Source organism: Neltuma alba, unplaced genomic scaffold, assembly GCF_004799145.2.
Source record: "Neltuma alba isolate B1F8T4 unplaced genomic scaffold, ASM479914v2 tig00011324_pilon, whole genome shotgun sequence".
In the NCBI taxonomy this organism is placed as follows: Eukaryota; Viridiplantae; Streptophyta; class Magnoliopsida; order Fabales; family Fabaceae; genus Neltuma; species Neltuma alba.
The window spans coordinates 203,217-220,234 of NW_021636031.1; the positions used below are offsets into that span (position 1 = coordinate 203,217).

Consider the following 17,018-nt stretch of genomic DNA (forward strand, 5'->3'; position numbering starts at 1 on the left):
AATCAATTTAAAGTGAGCTCTATTTCTAAAAATTAAAAATCTATAATTTAATTCATTTTTATTATTTATACTTAAACTTTATTAGAGGGATATGTGATATGTGAGTTGTTTTTTCTTAAAAAAAATCCAACGTAAAATCTGAAATTCAAATAAGATATCTTGTGATAAATTATTTTAATTCCGAGTTACTAGAACGCATCACCAGGCTTATAGCATTCCTGTTTGGGCGGATAATATACGAAATTAAAAAGAAATGAAAGTAAAATAACATTACTGTATTGTGCGTGTGCGTGTGTATTATATAAAATGATAATTTAATTAATAAATGGGCAGATAGTTAGGATAAGATCAGTTTAATAATTAAACCGCTCTCTCTCTTCTCGGACGGATAATCATTTTTTCCAGCCTCTGTTAAAAAAACACAGCCTTTGTTCAGTGATCATTAAAACACGGCTTTTGTTCAGTCATCAATGATCGCGTGTTTGTACGTATATCGCAGATAAAAAGTATTTCTTCGTCCACTCAGCAGTTTCCCATTCCGCACTGCCAAACTGCGTCTCAGCTTCGTAACATCGGCGTCGTTTCTGCAGACAAAAACATATCCAAACAATAATGAAAAGCCTTCTTCGTTCATTGACTGCTTTATCAACCTCATCATCCTCTGTAGTTTCAAATTCAGCAAGAATCTACGAATTCGCCAGCATGATCTTCATCATCCGAGCCATAACTTTTAGTCATTTTTAGTGGGACAATACCTCCGGGAACTACAACAAAGACGGTCACAGACCCAGTTTGTGGCTCGGGCGAACCGGTTCGGATTCTCCATGGATTTCGGGAGCCCCAACCAGCCGCGCCTGATCGGAGATTACGTACTGGGACAGCAAATCGGGTCGGGTTCTTTTGCGGTGGTGTGGCACTCAAGGCATCGTCACTCGGGTTTGGAGGTTGCAGTTAAGGAGATTAACAAGAAACGGCTTAGCCCAAAAGTCAGTGAGAATCTACTCAAAGAGATTTCTATTCTTAGCACCATCGATCACCCAAACATTATACGATTGTTCGATGTAATCCAGGTAAAGTCGTTATAATTATCCGTTTTCATTTCCTTTTCTGGAAACTTCTTTAATCTCATTGCTATTTGAGCTGTTTTGATTCTCACTGTAACGTGGATTTTTGGGGTTAAAGACCAATGATAGGATTTACCTTATTTTGGAGTATTGCAATGGTGGTGACCTTGCTACTTACATTCATCGACGCGGAAAAGTTTCAGAATCCATTGCACGGCATTTTATGAGACACTTAGGTGAGTATACTTACTCCCTGCGGTTGTTTTACTTTTCAGCCTTTTCTAGCACATGCGATCACCATTATTCGACCTGGCAATTAAAAGATGGTCCTTTCAGTGATTTTTCCAGCTTCTTGAATTTTGCAAATGGTTTGACGATTTTGCAGATACCAACTTGATCCTCTAATTTACCCTCCTCTGTAGTATATACTATTACGAATTTCTAATTTTACGCTGGGCTTACTTGTAGCTGCGGGGTTGATGGTACTCCAAGAAAAGCACCTCATTCATAGAGATCTAAAACCACAGGTACCAGAATGAATCTTGTCGAATTATAAATTTTTTGTGTTCTTCTCATAATCTGTGCGGGCTTATTTTTAATAATTTTCAGCTGCTTATTTAGTTTATGTTCAAGTCCGCACCTTTTTCTCATTTATGATGTCCAATCTTAGCACATAGAGGACGACAAATATGCAAATTGCGGGGAGATACGTTGATTTGGGTGAAAGTTATTATTATTTTTTTAAATTTTAAAGGAGGTTTATTTATTTTGTATTTATTTTTTGGATAATTTTTCTATGCATTTATGATTATTTTAATTTTAATGAAGAGAGAGTTATCTTATTTTGATTTGGATAGACCTATCTTATTTTTCAGAGTTTTATTCGAATAGGATTTTATTCTGGGTGTTTATCAGCTATAAATGCCATGTTACTACCTTATAATAAAAATAAGTTAAAGGGAAAAGTTAACCTTTGGATTCCTACACAAGTTCTTTGCAATCACCTAGGTTTTACTTCAAATTGTTACTGACTAGACTTGGGTATAGGGTTTAATTTTGCCGTCATATTCATATATAGGAAGGAAATTAAAAAAATTCTACATTTGTCTTCAAAAATTATGGTTCATGCATTTATTAGAGAACCTGATGGCTAAATTTTTAAATTTGTACATAGGTTTTCTCCATTTATTATAGCTTTATGCCTTTATCTATAGAAGCTGCACTGTGAAGAAAATATAGGGTTAAAAGGAAACAACAAAAATGAGGCACTACTGAAGAAAGGGATGCAATAAAGGAAGAATATATTAATGACTCATATATCATAATTTGTAGTGCTATGCTTAGTTCAGAAGGGATACTGATTTTGAACTGTTTATTAACTTGATTTAGGGGACTTCTTTATGATCTTCTCTAGTTGTTTCATAGTTACTGTTGCTCGTATTTTAATCTATTAGTGTCTTGATTCTATATTTTTGGTATTTGCAGAACTTACTATTGTCCAGTATTGGAGGTATACCACTTCTGAAAATAGGCGATTTTGGTTTTGCAAGGTAGGATAACTCAGTAAGTGGTTTAAATATGTAAATAGGGTTATTATGTTGTTGATGATTGAGTTAACCACATTTTGTTGGTAAGACGTACTAAATGGATTTACACATGGACCTCTTTTTTCAGTGAAGATTCTTCTTTTTAATGAATATTTCTTTATATGATCTCCCTCGTAGTTTTATATGGCAAGCAGTCAAATGATATTTTTGTTTTTCTTGCTTTTGATTTTTTTTTTTTTGCTTCAATATAATGCCAATGGTTGCTTGGTTGGGTGATAATGGACTCTACACCTTTCAAGCAAGGTCTTGAGTTTGAGCCTAGGTGGAAAAATCTATGTGGAAAGATCCCTCCTGTTGGGGACTAAACGTGACTTGATATTGGATTAGTTGGTAGCATTGGATATTGAATGGTTTGTTAAAAAAACGCGGAGATATTGGAGATTTTTCCCCTTCAGTTTTGTTATTCCTGATTTATGGATGTCCTAGGTCTCTCACACCCCAAGGGTTGGCAGACACACTATGTGGTTCACCGTTGTACATGGCTCCAGAGATAATTCAAAATCAGAAGTATGATGCCAAGGTGATGAACGATAGAATGACATTACCTGTACTTGCAGACGCCCCCCCCCCCCCTAATTGTTTGATTTTGTCGCTGCAGGCTGATTTATGGAGTGTCGGAGCCATATTATTCCAGCTAGTGACTGGGAGGCCACCATTTGATGGAAATAGTCAATTTCAGGTTTAGGAGAAGGATAGCAATTATTTTTTCCTCGAGAATAATCAAGAAGGTATTTCTTTGTTATTGGAAGTACCCTTCTCCTCTGATCACTTTTTGTGCTGCAGCTTTTTCAGAACATTTTAAAATCCACTGAACTGCGGTTCCCACCAGAGGCTTTAAATGAGCTACATCCAGATTGTGTGGATCTTTGCAGAAGCCTTCTGCGTCTAACACCAGGTATTGATTGCAGTTGCATGGCATGCACATGAGTGTAATATCCGTTATGCCTGTGGCTGTGTGTTTGTGTAAAGGTGATGGATCTGAGGTTGAATATAACCAGTCATTTTATCACGCTTTAAATGTCACTTAGAATGCATATAGACAACTTCTCTGAAGTTGAACTGTGATGTGCAGCTGAGCGATTGACATTCAAAGATTTCTTCAATCACAATTTCTTAAAGGAGCCCAGGTTGTAATTTACTTTTTATTAAGGATCTTTTCATCTCCTGTATACCTGTCACATTTTCTTCCATGTCATAGTAATATCTTGTTATTCATATAGGTCAATTGTGAACGTTGAACGGCCTTCTATACAGCCACCAGACGGATCAACGGTCCAGCAATATGGTACCATCTCAACATCGGACAAAAGTCCTCATTTGCATCCTGGTCATCATCTCAAGACATCCATAGATGACCCTGTGGTAATCAGTTCTGCTGTTGATGAGACCGTGCTGTCACCAAGGAAGCTTAGTGGGAATACTGCTGACACCAAAAGTGTTAAGGGCACAATTTCAACAACTACTGGTGACAAGCAGGGACTTGGTAATGTTGCTCAATTGTCAGACCAGCCTCATGGTCCACTCTTATCATGATCTTGTAGTTTCATGGCTTTCCACCTGTTTTTCTTGATCCTTTTTTATTTTCATTTTGTTTAGCTTCTCATTTGATGGAGTCCATTGAGAAAGACTATGTCCTAGTCAATCGTCACTTTGCATCATCGGAGGCTTTCTCTGATTACCTTGGGGCATCTGTGCAAGATCATATCACTAGCGGGGTTTCGATCTGTCCTTCAGAGATGGTTGGCCTGGAAGTTGGAGTTGCAAAGCGAACAAATAATTTATCCTGTTGCTGTTTTGATGGTGATGGAGAAGAAAGAACAAAAAGTGGTAAATTTGAGGCGGCCCCTGTGTTTGCTGTCCTGGGGAAAGAGCAGGGTGCATCCTCAAAGCAGCCTTCGAGTGGGTTAGATTTGTTGCATCAATATGTGCAGATTCTCTCAGAACTTTCACAAGAAAAAGTAAGCTAGTCTAGTTCTTTTAATTTCATCACTGTGTCAATATATTGTTGACTTTAAAACTCTGCTCGAATTATTATCACAGCTAAATTCTTCTTCCATTCTTTGCTCTCAAGAACGGATCTGTAAATTCAGTAGACAAATGCAAATATGAAGTTTACAATTCAGGAAGCAGAATTTCATGCAAGAAGCTCGTTTAACATTTACTTGCAAATATAACACAGTCCAGTACGGACTGAATGTACAAGCTGTATCTCTGATTAATAATTTCACAGTATTACTTATTTCAATGCTGTAACAAAACTCAATACTCCTTAAAATTTGTGGATCTCTTTAGGTGCATCTCCAACGGGTCTATGATGGAACCTAAGCTCAACATGATATTAAATGCATGATAATTTTGCTCCCCAGTATATCAACCAACGAACCTTCTCCCTCACACACTCGCACATCCCATGTGTTAGTTACATGTCAGCCCATTAGTTATGGGCCCCACAGTTTACTGCATCTCTCTCTGTCTCTCTCCCTCTTATTTTCAGTCTAAATGGTTATTCTTGCAGTATAATGCAGGATTGTATCTAGAATCGTTTGCAGTTGAACTGGTGGTTTTGGCTATATGGAAAAAAACTCTTGAAATTTGTAACTTTTGGCTGGACTCCATCGCTGAGGGCAAGTTGCCTGGAAGCACTTCAGGGAAGGAATCCACAATCTCATGCGAAGATGAAAGCAGATCACAACCCATGCTAGAGAAAATAGATTTTAGTGATCCTTCTGCTGTGTCCTTGTGGGCCAAGAAAGGATTTATTTTTGCAGTTGATCATGCTGAGAGACTTTCATGCCTTGTTCAAAATATGGATGGTAGGACTGCCTTTCTTGTTCTGAACTTTATTTCTTTCAGAGGAAAAATTTTCTGCACTATGTACTTAAGAATGTAAAATACATTGCAGGTGCATCTGAGATGCCAAATGCAATGGAGATCATATTTCAAAAAGCACTATCAATCGGCACAAGTGGTGCTGTAAGTAGTCATGGTTTTCTATTGGTCAGTTTTTTCTTAACTTTCTTATCTCCTCTGTTGCAGAGACATAAAAACGGTGGCTATTATAAACAATTGATAAATTACTTTTTAACTTCCATGTGATTTAAAGTGGAAAGTTTAATCTTGATTTGTCAGTCTGTTCTTATAGGCCTAAGATAGTATTGGATGTCTAATTCTACATCACATAGTATGGGCTGTTTTCGACCTCCATTGCTAGTTTTTAATGAAGGGTTTTTCATCCCTCTTGGGTGTTTCACGATTATTATTAGAGTTGGTGGTCGGTAATTTGGAAAAACTTTACCTCCAAAGGGTTCTAACCAGTGAGGAGATCAAGTAAAATGTTGCAGAATCTGAGAGGAACACCAGCTTTTCGCAGGCATTCAGTTTATAGAGACTAAGGCAGTATGAAATGCCTAGTCTTGTACTATTAAATAGGATGGGTTGTTGAGAGTATTTACGTGGATTGACTTGTATTAGCTCAAGTTAGTTTTTGGGAGTTTCCTTCTCTAGTTGGGCACCCATCAAATGTTATTGATAGCTGTGAAAGATTTTGTTCAAAGTGAAACATGTTTGACGACTTGTTCATCTTTTAATATACTGCAAATAGCTTTAGTTGTGTAAACGATAATAGAATTAATGGAAGAGGAGTTAAACGAGGGGCACTTTAAAACATGAGAAGGCTAATTGAGTTTGGGTCAGGTACGAGGAGTAAAGCGTTACTGACCCCTATGTTAAACTGTTACTTGACTAAGCAGTCATTGCTTTTTTATTTTTTTCCAGGTAGACGAGTATATGGAAAATAGAGGTAAGGCAGCTGTATCATACTCAAAAGCGATGCTTCTTCTTTCATTTATTGTGAACGAAGCAGTTCACCTTCCACTGAACCCACCATTCTCACTAACTCCGGCTAATGAGAAGAGAATGTTACAGTATATATTGAACCTGCAGTCGCGTCTACGTCAGTCCTCGTCATCGGAGCCTTCCAAGGCATCCGACATTCTTTAATGAAGTAAATAACCATATGTATAGTAGTCCTTGTACAGTTATATGTAACTGAAGTATTTTGCTGATGACTTGCATATTAACTTTTTCTATGCATAGATGAGAGAAAAAGAAAAGCTTTGATTTGATAGATGTGATGTGCAGAGAATTTTATGACTTAACATGGTACTGTGGAGTGACTTTCCCTTTATCGGAGAATTTTGTATATAATATTATAAATTGTTCCCCACGAAATTTTCATAGTTTCGTATATTGTACAGATCTAATCAAGTGTCTGATCCGCTCAAACTGGCTAAGTTGTTTTCCGTCCCACTGCCCTTGAAGGCTTTGATCAGGAGTTTAGATGTTTCACAATGATACAGCATTTTATTAGTTGACACAAGGTAAATATGTTTGTGACTCACTTTTTACGTGGAATACAGTTCACTAGTAGCTGTGGTTGAACTTCTTCCAAATTTAGCGATTTCACAATGAAAATTGAAAACCAAGAAATAAGTTATATTATTATGAATAGCATATGGCACCGTTAATGGAGGTGGGGAATAAGTGAACAAATGATGTCAAATTTAACATCAGAAGAAGCGGTTCGCAAACAAAATCAAACTCCCTCAACTTGGAAACAAAGGCCCATTTGTAAAGTTTGCACACGGGGAATTGTTCTTGTATATCAAATAATCTATAGAATGAGGAGAAATCACAGAATGAAGGCTCATAGATTACTTTATATTCATGGCATAAACAGTACTTTATGTTTCTTTTGAAAGTCTTTAGCAGAGTTTTTAGTGCAGTAACATCAGTCTCAGGGATAGTAAATATGAGCACGTGGAAAATTAATATAGTACACACACCTACACGACAAGTTTCGTGAAGCTGCAGGATTAGATAATAAACAATAGGTGACAAGGGGAGTTAGAACTGATAATGCAAAACCAAAAGTTTTCTTTTGTGTGATTGCATGCAATACCCAATGCGATCAAGTTGAAGCCTCCCCCTCCAAGCGTATTCTCTTCGGACCTTTCTCTTCACCCTGGTTACTAGTACTTCCAACCCTATTTTCCTTGGCCTCCACTGAACATCTTTTGTAAGGTTTAAACCCAGTTCGACAGGCCTTAAGCTTTCGTTGCCCGAGCCCTATGGTTAGAAGTCCCTCCTCTCCCTGTGTTCTTTCTGCAGATGGCATGTTCTTCTCTACCCCTACCTGATCAGAGCTGTGTTTGTTGCTATCAAGGTCTTCATCTCCGTCAACCATGTTCTGCTTGTGATCCTCATTTTTGTGGTCTTTCTGAATGTCCTTTTCCAAGTGTGATGGTGAAAAGCTTTGGGGCAAAACCTCTCTGGAGAAGAGAGCCTGGAAGGCCTGTCGACCCTGATGATACAAGTGGCATGAGAAGCAAAGCACCCAAAGATATGGATTACAATAAAATCTAATAATAAGATATTGATACCTCTTCGGAGACCTCTTTCCAAGAATCAGTAAGGTTGCCTGCACTCCTACTACGGCGATTACTAGGCTCAGTTGTTAAGTGGTTTGCATCTGGTGTCAAGGACTCTTCCTTCCCTTTCTCATTCTTCTCTAACGCGTCTGTCTCTATATCACTACTAGAGGTTGTGTTGGAGCCACACGAAGAACGGTCAACCAGTTTTCTTCCGTTGGTCTTGTTGGAGTCAAGGTTCTCAGAAATCGCTTCGTTCTTGTCATGTTCAGCAGCCTTAGGTGAATTGGTTAAATCGGCATCTTTACTCTTAGAATCTGATGAAGAAACATCTTGCGACTTGGAGTCTGAATGTTGAGCTTGCACAGCTTCTGAATATTCTCCGTTTGGCATCTGATCTTGCAGAGGAGGATTCTCAACCGTAGTCTCTTTCTGATCTTTTTTAACTGCTTGTGCTTCAGCGGTATTCATGGAAGGAATTACCACCGCAGATGCAGGAGGAGAGGAGAAAGCAGAATGGAGTGGAGCACACAAAGGCAGCAGTCCATGGGCCGTCCACCATGCAGTTGCAGCAGCCACAGTAGCAGCTGCAATAGCTGCCATACTTGGAGGAGAGCCAATTTGTGTTGATGTGAAGCCTCCTTGAGAGGAAGCATGAGAATCAGGAGAATCTGCATTGGCATAGGGCCAAAATGTAGCAGCAAAACTAGCTGCAGCATGGGCTGGAGGATTTTGCATGAGGGTGGAGACAATGAGACTTGAAAATGTGGAGGACATGTGAAAACATGAATGGCAATGATCTTGACTACATAGAACTTGCGGGAAGGGAGGATAAGCAGGAAATAATTGATGAATAGAAGATTGGGGTGTGTTATTCTTATTTTCGCCCGTGTTTGACGCAGCTGAATCTGTGAAAATATTATGTTGCCCATTAACCTCTCCCAGAGGCTGAAATTTAGAGTCTCGTAATAGCATATCTTTGGGAGGTTGTGTATCTGCTTCGAGGTTCCCATCAAGACCGGGCCCTGGGACATGCCTTGGGCAATTCTGATTGTCTTTTATCCCATCTATTGTTAATGCACAATTGAGATCATCTGTTTTCTGACTTTGAACCAATTTTACACCTGAAGCATCAGAACACTCCAAAACCAATTTTACACCTGAACCATCAGAACCCTCCAATTTAGAGGCTTTCGTCTGTTCTAGTTTTCCATCATCTATGTTGCACTTCTGATTTTCAAGCTCAATAGTGACAGAAGATTCATCTGTTTCGTCTCGAGTAATTCCCACTCTTACTGAAGGGATGAACTCCCTTAAAATGCATGAGTTTCTCAGTGGCATTGACAATGAAATTGATCTGTTTTTCGCTGAAGATATAGAGGAATAGGGTGCCTCTGGTGGAATAGCAAATACTCTTGAGCAGCTCTCATCCTTGTTTTCAGTAACATTTATTGGTCTTTCATCTCCATTAGATTTCTGAAAGAAGGAAAAAGAATGGATAATTGAACTGAGTAAAAATTGCAGAAGTTTGCTTGATAAGTGGAACATTGAAAATAAGAGTGGAGTAATAACCTCCGGAGGTGGTTCTTTCTCCAAGTCCAGTGCTTCTTTACCATGCGAAGGCGAAACAGAAGTTAATATGCCATCTTTTGCTCCATTATGTGGTGCCGGAGAGCCATTACTGGTTTTCCGAGGATAAGGATTAGTTGGCTTTCTTTTGGGCCGTGGAGGAGGGATGTCTATGTCAAGAGCTTGCCCTATTGGAACACCCTTTTCAAGAGCCTCTTTCTCCACCTGAAAGTGAAAATTGTAATCAGATTATCAGCAAGTGATGTATTGTGAAAACAATTCAAAATCACTGATCCAGGCGTTTGAGCAATTTTTTTATGCGCAAGCTCAAAAGCATTATAAAAGAGTAAGAGCTCTAATATAAGATATTTCAATAGATTCACGCACGACTATGGATATACCCACGCTTTGGCAATGATGCGGCTAGTGAGATTCTAAAGGAAGCATGCATTGCTGGTTGAAATATGTGTGTATGTGTGATTGGCCACGTATATAGTTTAAAAATCAAAACACCATCTTATATTATTAAAGCTGAGAAAAGAAAACATACAGAACCCTTCTCTGATCATATCTGGGAAAAAATCTCCCGTAGGTGGAGTCAATTATAACCCAAATAAAATGGTAAATTACCTGTCTCAGAAAAAATTTTCTCATTGCAAATTATTTACATGTCTTCATTTAATATAATCTATACGCTCCGCAGCAGCTGACACAGTTGACTTATGCACAAACATTACTAGAGATTTGCATGGCAATCCCTTTCGAAGACTATGATATATTTCTAATGAAGCTTCATTTTTCCACCAAAACTGATCTCCTGAGCAAATATAATTTTGATACTTTTCATTTCTAGTGTTTGGTGCTTTAAAGAAAAGTTTCTGTATTTATTTCGTGAGAGAGAGAGCCACTCTGGTCCTGAACAAGCTCATTAGTTTTGACATAGAGGCTCTAAGCACTACTAATTACTAGATTCTATACTCTTAAGAAGTTTTGCAACTGTATATCTTGTATAACATTTTCTGGTGATATAAAGTCAATTAATTGTGTAAAAATTTGTTTTATGACTGATTATATTCTTAAATATCCCTTCTGCTCTTTGTTTTTCCCCTTCACATTGAAACGAATGACACGCTTCTTTCCCATGTCAAGCGTAAAGTTAACAGAAGCCAATGATAATACTACTAGGTCGGTCTAAGGAAACTCTATAGCTACCTCATTACTATGCCTTGCTTTGCAACCAACATATATATAGGGAAGGAAAGTGAAAGTAAGGAAATATTTAAAGAATGAAAAGTAAGGAATGAGAAGTTTTCTCCTCTCGTTACTTAATGCAGTTCTCTTTAAGGGTGTTTCATTCATACATCATTTGGATTTAGGATTCTAATCCTAAAAGATCTTATCCGAGCACTGAAGTCTCGTATCCATTTACTATATGCTAAAAGCTATATCTTCTGTAAAGATGGCAGTGTAGCCGCCACTTCAATTACCCTCTATCTCAAACATGCACCAATCCCCGCTGCATATGCATTGTTGGTCACTAACATTTCCCCCTCTTTTGATTAGTGCATATCGCTGACTTAGTAAAATGCTAGCCAGTAGCAACAAATGACCCAATAGGAGAAAACTATTCTTACTATCATAGCGTGTTTTGCCATTTAAATTCCATGCTTATGTCTTTAAACACCTTGTAGTTGTCTAAATTCCTTGCTTTGATGATCATCCTTAGATATAGGACTGCGGCAACAACTCCCAGGCCTCAAGTAGATTTCATTGAATAGCTGCGACACCACTAATCTATATTATTCAATCACGCACTCTCGGGCTTTCCCAACTTTTAGAAGTCTTTAATCCTGAATGGCTTGATAAAAAATAACTGCCGTATGATTTGAGACTCCACACACTTGAACTCCATTCCCTTGTTTGCAGTATTCTTCATCACACTTTACGAGTGTCCTTTCTACTCTTGTAATTCAAAAATCTGTAGCAGATAATGATGAAAAACTTTTTTCCATAACTCCACCTGATTGGATAACCTTCTCAAGTGCCTGGATGATTGGGCTAAGCTTCTCCTCCAAAATCTTTTGGCAGTAGTTTTTCGCTAGGATTTTATACTCCTCAAGACAGATATCAATCTGTACCTTCATGTCATATCTTTTTTTTTTTAAAAAAAAAACATTTTTCATTATTAAAGCCCTCTCCAATGCATTTTCCAAAAACCTATCTGCTTCAAGCAATGTCAACTCTTTTGGTTTTGTAAGCCATTCAAATGCTTTCTTATCCACTTGTAACGTAGTCTTAGCCTCGAGGAGCAGTGATGTACACGAATGGTACATAATCATCGTCATCACTAGGTTGATTTTCATTTAGCCTTCTAAGAGATATTGTTGCAAAATCTTGCACCGCTTGTGCATCTTTCTTTCTTAACAATACTTGAATTCTTGCTTTCAAGATGCTTTTCTTCAACAATAGTCCTCAATAATTCAGTGTTTCTCAATCAGGTTTAACTTCAATTCTCAGCTCTTCTATAGTCTTATCCTTTAGAGCTTTAGTTGCTCTTATTCTTAAGGTCTTGCTACTTGGTCTGTTCGCTCTAATGACCAACAAGCAAAATACTAAATCTCTCCAAGGTCCTTCAATCAACTAAATTTGTAATAAGCTTGGTGAGTATGGCACGTCCACTCTAGCTTAAGATGGATTGTCAGAATAAGGCACAAACTTATGATTGTTAGAATAGTTTATATGTTAGTCCTTGTACTAATTGCTCTGCTGTCATATTACAGATTGTACTACACCTTTTACTGCTCTATATGTAAGATGGAATTTCTCAATTGCGTGTTCCAAACAATTGTGTCTCCTTTGTCTTTCCTAATTTCATTTTGCACTAGTGCAATCAAACAAAAAAAGGGGGGACTGGTTTGACCAAGCAATCGTATTGATTACTTAGCCAAACCAGCCCCCCTTTATTGAAGCGAGAAAATTAGTTCTATGGGAGAGAAAGCAATCAGAAATGACTTCTGCTGCTTTCAACCAGCAATAAAGCAAAGTGACACACAAGAAAGCCCTTCTGATTTCTTCCAGTCATCATGTGCGATTTGGTGGCTTCAAGTTTCAAGACATAATAAAATCCCTCTGAATTCTAGGCATCCTCTGCTATCAGATAAAATTAGTTCCAGAAAACAGAAGTTGGCAGATCTCGAGGGCTCATTTATCTCAAAAACCAAATCAATAATAACCCAGTGCTACTGATTCAAAAAACTTCTCTCAATCATGTATAATCCAATGAGCTCAGGGAGAAAATCAAGAGAAGAGGAAAAAAAACTACCAAATCAACCATATCCATGCCATCAGGGAGTCCAGCGGTTCAGTGCCACACTTTCCTTAATTACAGGGTACACCAGCTTTGAGTTCTGATTTTTTTTTTCCCAATACTTCCTATAACATATGAAGGAAATTTCACCCGGGGAAAGACAGAGGTCACTGGAACATATCCAGTTACATTGGTAGATGTTAAATCAAACTACTAATAACAACTCTGGTCAACTTTTGTGTCCAGCAGATCTTTCCAGTTAGCAGTGCTAGCATCATGTAAGCAGTTTGACATGAGAACAAAACTCTAAGCGCAAAAAACTCCTAATCATTTAGACATCCTAAAAACCAAAACTTAACATCCAAGAATACCAGTTAGTGAGCAAAAGGGACAAGTAAATCAACCTTTGTAGAGAGAGAAGATTTCAAATTTTAAAATCGCAGCTTCACAGTAAAATAAAGTGACCATTCATACATTGTCCAACTAATTTCTCCTCTCACCCACCTCAACAGATTACATAATGATCCGTTATTAATCTGTTGCTCTAAACAGAAAAGCTCTCAGATTAAATCAGCAGACCATAAAGGGCCAAGATATACAATCCCTTTGAAAAGCAATTTCTAATGCTAAAGTAGTTTCTCTGAAGAACCACACTCAAGTTTTGGAAATGTAGCAACGGAAACCAACGTTATCAATTTACAAACAAACCCCCTAAGTTCCAAGGCAAAAAAAAAAAAAAACAGATTAAATTTTTTAATAAAGATGAAAATTCACAATGGAGTTTGGTAAAGGAAATAAATATAGATCTCAATTATCCAAGGAAAGTTAATATAATATAGACCACCATCTTGAAACACTTAGCTGAGCCATTATGACGAATAAACCTCTCTACTGCTGGTAGCCAAGACTAATTTAATGAATGCACCCAGCACCTAGAAAAAAGAGGACTATCACCTTGAATAGGACAATAAAAGAAATATAAGGGTCTTCCTAACACCGAGGATATGATAAAAGTACCAAGTCACAAACTACTTTGTTGAGTGTATTAGAAACTACAAACAAAGTTGAACAAAAAAATACACAATCAAAGACAATGGTATATTAGAAGACACAATTTTTTAAGGAAAAAAACCCAATGTTATGTTATTAGTTCAAATTGGCCTGATAATGAACATAACTTTGCAACTTTAGTTATCTACAATGCTGATGAGACATTATAATCAGGGCCACTAAACTAATGGTTTGGAGCAGAAAGTCTAATCCTAGAGAGAAACTGAAAATTTTTCATATTATTACTGATAAGTTTCAATGACAAACTGAAAACCCTATGACAATACTCAGCCTTATGTAGAAAGGCAAACAAATATCTCTAAATTACCAAATGACTCTTAATTAACTCCACATCCCAAATCGATAAAACACATTAACACTTAAAATAATTACAGATATTCTTATTTCATTATTAATTCTCCTTTTACTACCACAAAAAAAGAATTTTCCTGTTAAAGAAAACTTTTCATAAACTGTTATAACATAAACCAAAATGGCCATCAATTACGAATTATTGTCTTTATAAATATCTTTGCCTTGTTTCTTTACCTCCTTTGTTTATCGCATTTCAGGTCCTTTAATCATCTGATTTATTATTCTCGATTCTTACTTGAAAAATCATCATTGAATACCTAACCAACCTTTTGGTAGGAGCTAGAAATTTTCTTAGTTGAAATATATTTTCAAGCCCTTAGTTGAATTTCACATAGAGAGGCGGTTGTCTGTTACAACTTTCCCATACATAATTTGCGTCTTGATTCCTCCATGATTTCAAGTTCACCAGTACAATGAAAATATGAAATTTTCGGTGCAATTAGATGGAAATGTATATTGATTAAAGTGAACCAAATATATGTAAAAAGTAAGGATATAAATACGTAAATCAGCAGAAGGTAAAAAGAAAGGTAAATTCAAATAAAACAACTAACACTTAGGATAAGCCAAGGTAAGAAGGTACACACTGACCTTTGTAAAGAATTTCTGTGCATGGCTCCTGATTTGCACAGCAGTCTTTGTTCCGATATGCTCTGCACATCAAAAGGTAAAACACCACAAATGATTGCCCGAGCACAGGAGAAAAAACAAAGGGTTCTGGTTAAGCGTTAATAAAATAAATAGAGTGGTTAAAATTATTTCCTCATAGAAAAATTTGGAGTTACGAGTCAGCAGAGCATTATTACTGTGCACTTCTAAACTGTTTCCCGCGTATGAAGAAATGAACAGAAGGAAAGACCTGTTTAAGAAACGAGCAAATTATTACCTTCAATGCGCTGCCATGCTCTCCCATAGAGCTTTAAGGCTTCTAGAAACCTATTATGCTCCTCCTCAGTCCATCTTTCTCTTTGCTTTGTGATTGTGTAAGGTTTTCTTGTCTGTAATTGCCAGTTATCTACTTAGAAAATATTCAACTCTACTAATTAACTTGTTTGTCCTCTGAATCAACAAAACATTGTAGCATGAGAGAAATAAAAACTTAACCCATCATGACAACCTTATCTTCATGCTAAATAGTTTTCTTGTCTATAATTGCCAGGTTTCTACTTAAAAAGCATTCAGCTTTGCTAATTCCCTTCTTTGTCATTTATGTGAAGAAAAGATTGGAGCACGAAATTAAATACAACCTTAATTCATCATAATAAATTATTAAGCTTGCCCTTTTTCTTTTTTTTTCAATCAGATATTAACCTTACCTTAACAACCCCTTCTCCTCCAGAGGAGTATGCGTCCATCATAGGACCTGTGCAGCAAGCGCTGCTTTAGATCTTCCCTGATATACCTCCTTTCATTCTTGGCAACATGAAACACACTGAATCGTAAAGCCGTGGTAATTGGAAGCACAATCTGATATAGTGGTGCTACTGCAAAAAGAAAAAGGGTAGAAAAATAGGTAGAGATCCGTCTCTGCTTCGTATCAGCACTGATAAGCACTCCAATTCACAAGTGGCGAGGCTATAGTTATGTCATACATATTATCTATAATAATCGAGAAACTAAGAAAAACAAAATTAAAATTTCAAGAATCCACCGCAACAGAGTCGTTTCTCCGAAACAATAAAACATAGTTGCTTGATCAGAATTCTCACCAAAACAACGAACCCGTACGTGCCAACACCTTTCAATCAAGTGAACAGGCAAAAAAGAGAGGGAAATATAATCAGTATATAAAACAAACATTCGTATCTTCAAATAAATAGAAGTTGGAAAAATCAACCACATAATCTAATCAAGAGTCGAGTTAACTTGAATACGTGATATGTTCAAATCGAAAGTATCAGGCAGCGCAGTAAAACATATAATTAGTATCATAACCGTCCATAGCTTAAAATCAATAAGAGCCAGCAAAATCAAATACAATATCAAATGAAGAGGAGTGTTCAGTAATATGTTGGAAACGAAGGAATCATACAGCGAAGTAAAACGTACATTTCGCTGTTCATTTTCCTCCAATTTGTCGAGAACAGGAAAGTAAATACGCAACAAAAATAAGTACCTCGGCATAAAACCATGGCAGTGATAAGGAACCGGAGGTGCGATCATGCATGTGAAAACAACAAATCACCGGACACTCGCCGGAGAACTCATTTCCGGCAATGGCAAAAATCCGAGTCCGAGGGACTTGTGATCAGAGAACACAAAGAAACTGAAAAAGTGCCGAACGAAACAGAAGCAGAAGCAGTGATAGTTTATTAGTCTTTTCCTTCTGTAAGAGGCCCGACACTAAAATTTACCAGAAACTCCGACGCCAAACAGTTCAAAGACTGAGAAGCAATCTCAGCCACTAACAATTTCTTGTGTTCAGTATTTTATTTTATTTTTCGTAAAAATTAGGCGTCGTTTTTATTTGAGGCTCGCAAGGAGCGAAGGGCAAAGTCGTCAAACCGTTTTCTCATTGGATTATGCCACGTGTATGTAAATTAGTGGCGGACGTTGCACATACCCACGCTTGCGCTTTTCCTGAATATTTTTTGCTTTCTTTTTCGGAATTTGGTCT

General features: G+C 37.3%; 2 protein-coding genes across 6 annotated transcripts; one reads left to right on the plus strand and one right to left on the minus strand.

Moving 5' to 3' along the window:
• The first annotated feature begins 749 nt into the window (after window positions 1-749).
• On the plus strand, window positions 750-6,917 carry LOC114711977 (serine/threonine-protein kinase ATG1a). 2 transcript variants are annotated; one of them, XM_028896425.1, is made up of 13 exons: window positions 750-1,070; window positions 1,183-1,300; window positions 1,533-1,591; window positions 2,550-2,614; window positions 3,098-3,191; window positions 3,270-3,350; window positions 3,455-3,566; window positions 3,744-3,798; window positions 3,892-4,187; window positions 4,268-4,629; window positions 5,187-5,484; window positions 5,574-5,644; window positions 6,446-6,917. In XM_028896425.1, exons 1-13 carry the CDS (start codon window positions 825-827, stop codon window positions 6,668-6,670), a joined length of 2,082 nt encoding a protein of 693 aa, XP_028752258.1. In that variant the 5' UTR covers window positions 750-824; the 3' UTR covers window positions 6,671-6,917. The 2 variants fall into 2 exon arrangements, with proteins under 2 accessions (XP_028752258.1, XP_028752259.1); XM_028896426.1 differs by having other exon boundaries at window positions 3,892-4,154.
• Window positions 6,918-7,361: 444 nt separating this feature from the next.
• LOC114711988 (protein CCA1) lies at window positions 7,362-16,757 on the minus strand. Of its 4 annotated transcripts, none has more exons than XM_028896441.1 (8): window positions 16,518-16,757; window positions 15,718-16,139; window positions 15,288-15,399; window positions 14,993-15,054; window positions 9,673-9,894; window positions 9,261-9,576; window positions 8,113-9,224; window positions 7,362-8,033 (listed from the first exon to the last, which is right to left on the minus strand). In XM_028896441.1, exons 2-8 carry the CDS (start codon window positions 15,757-15,759, stop codon window positions 7,641-7,643), a joined length of 2,259 nt encoding a protein of 752 aa, XP_028752274.1. In that variant the 5' UTR covers window positions 15,760-16,139; window positions 16,518-16,757; the 3' UTR covers window positions 7,362-7,640. The 4 variants fall into 4 exon arrangements, with proteins under 4 accessions (XP_028752274.1, XP_028752275.1, XP_028752273.1 ...); XM_028896442.1 differs by having other exon boundaries at window positions 8,113-8,822; window positions 8,982-9,576; XM_028896440.1 differs by having other exon boundaries at window positions 8,113-9,576; window positions 15,718-15,885; window positions 16,111-16,139; window positions 16,518-16,752.
• Window positions 16,758-17,018: the final 261 nt, after the last annotated feature.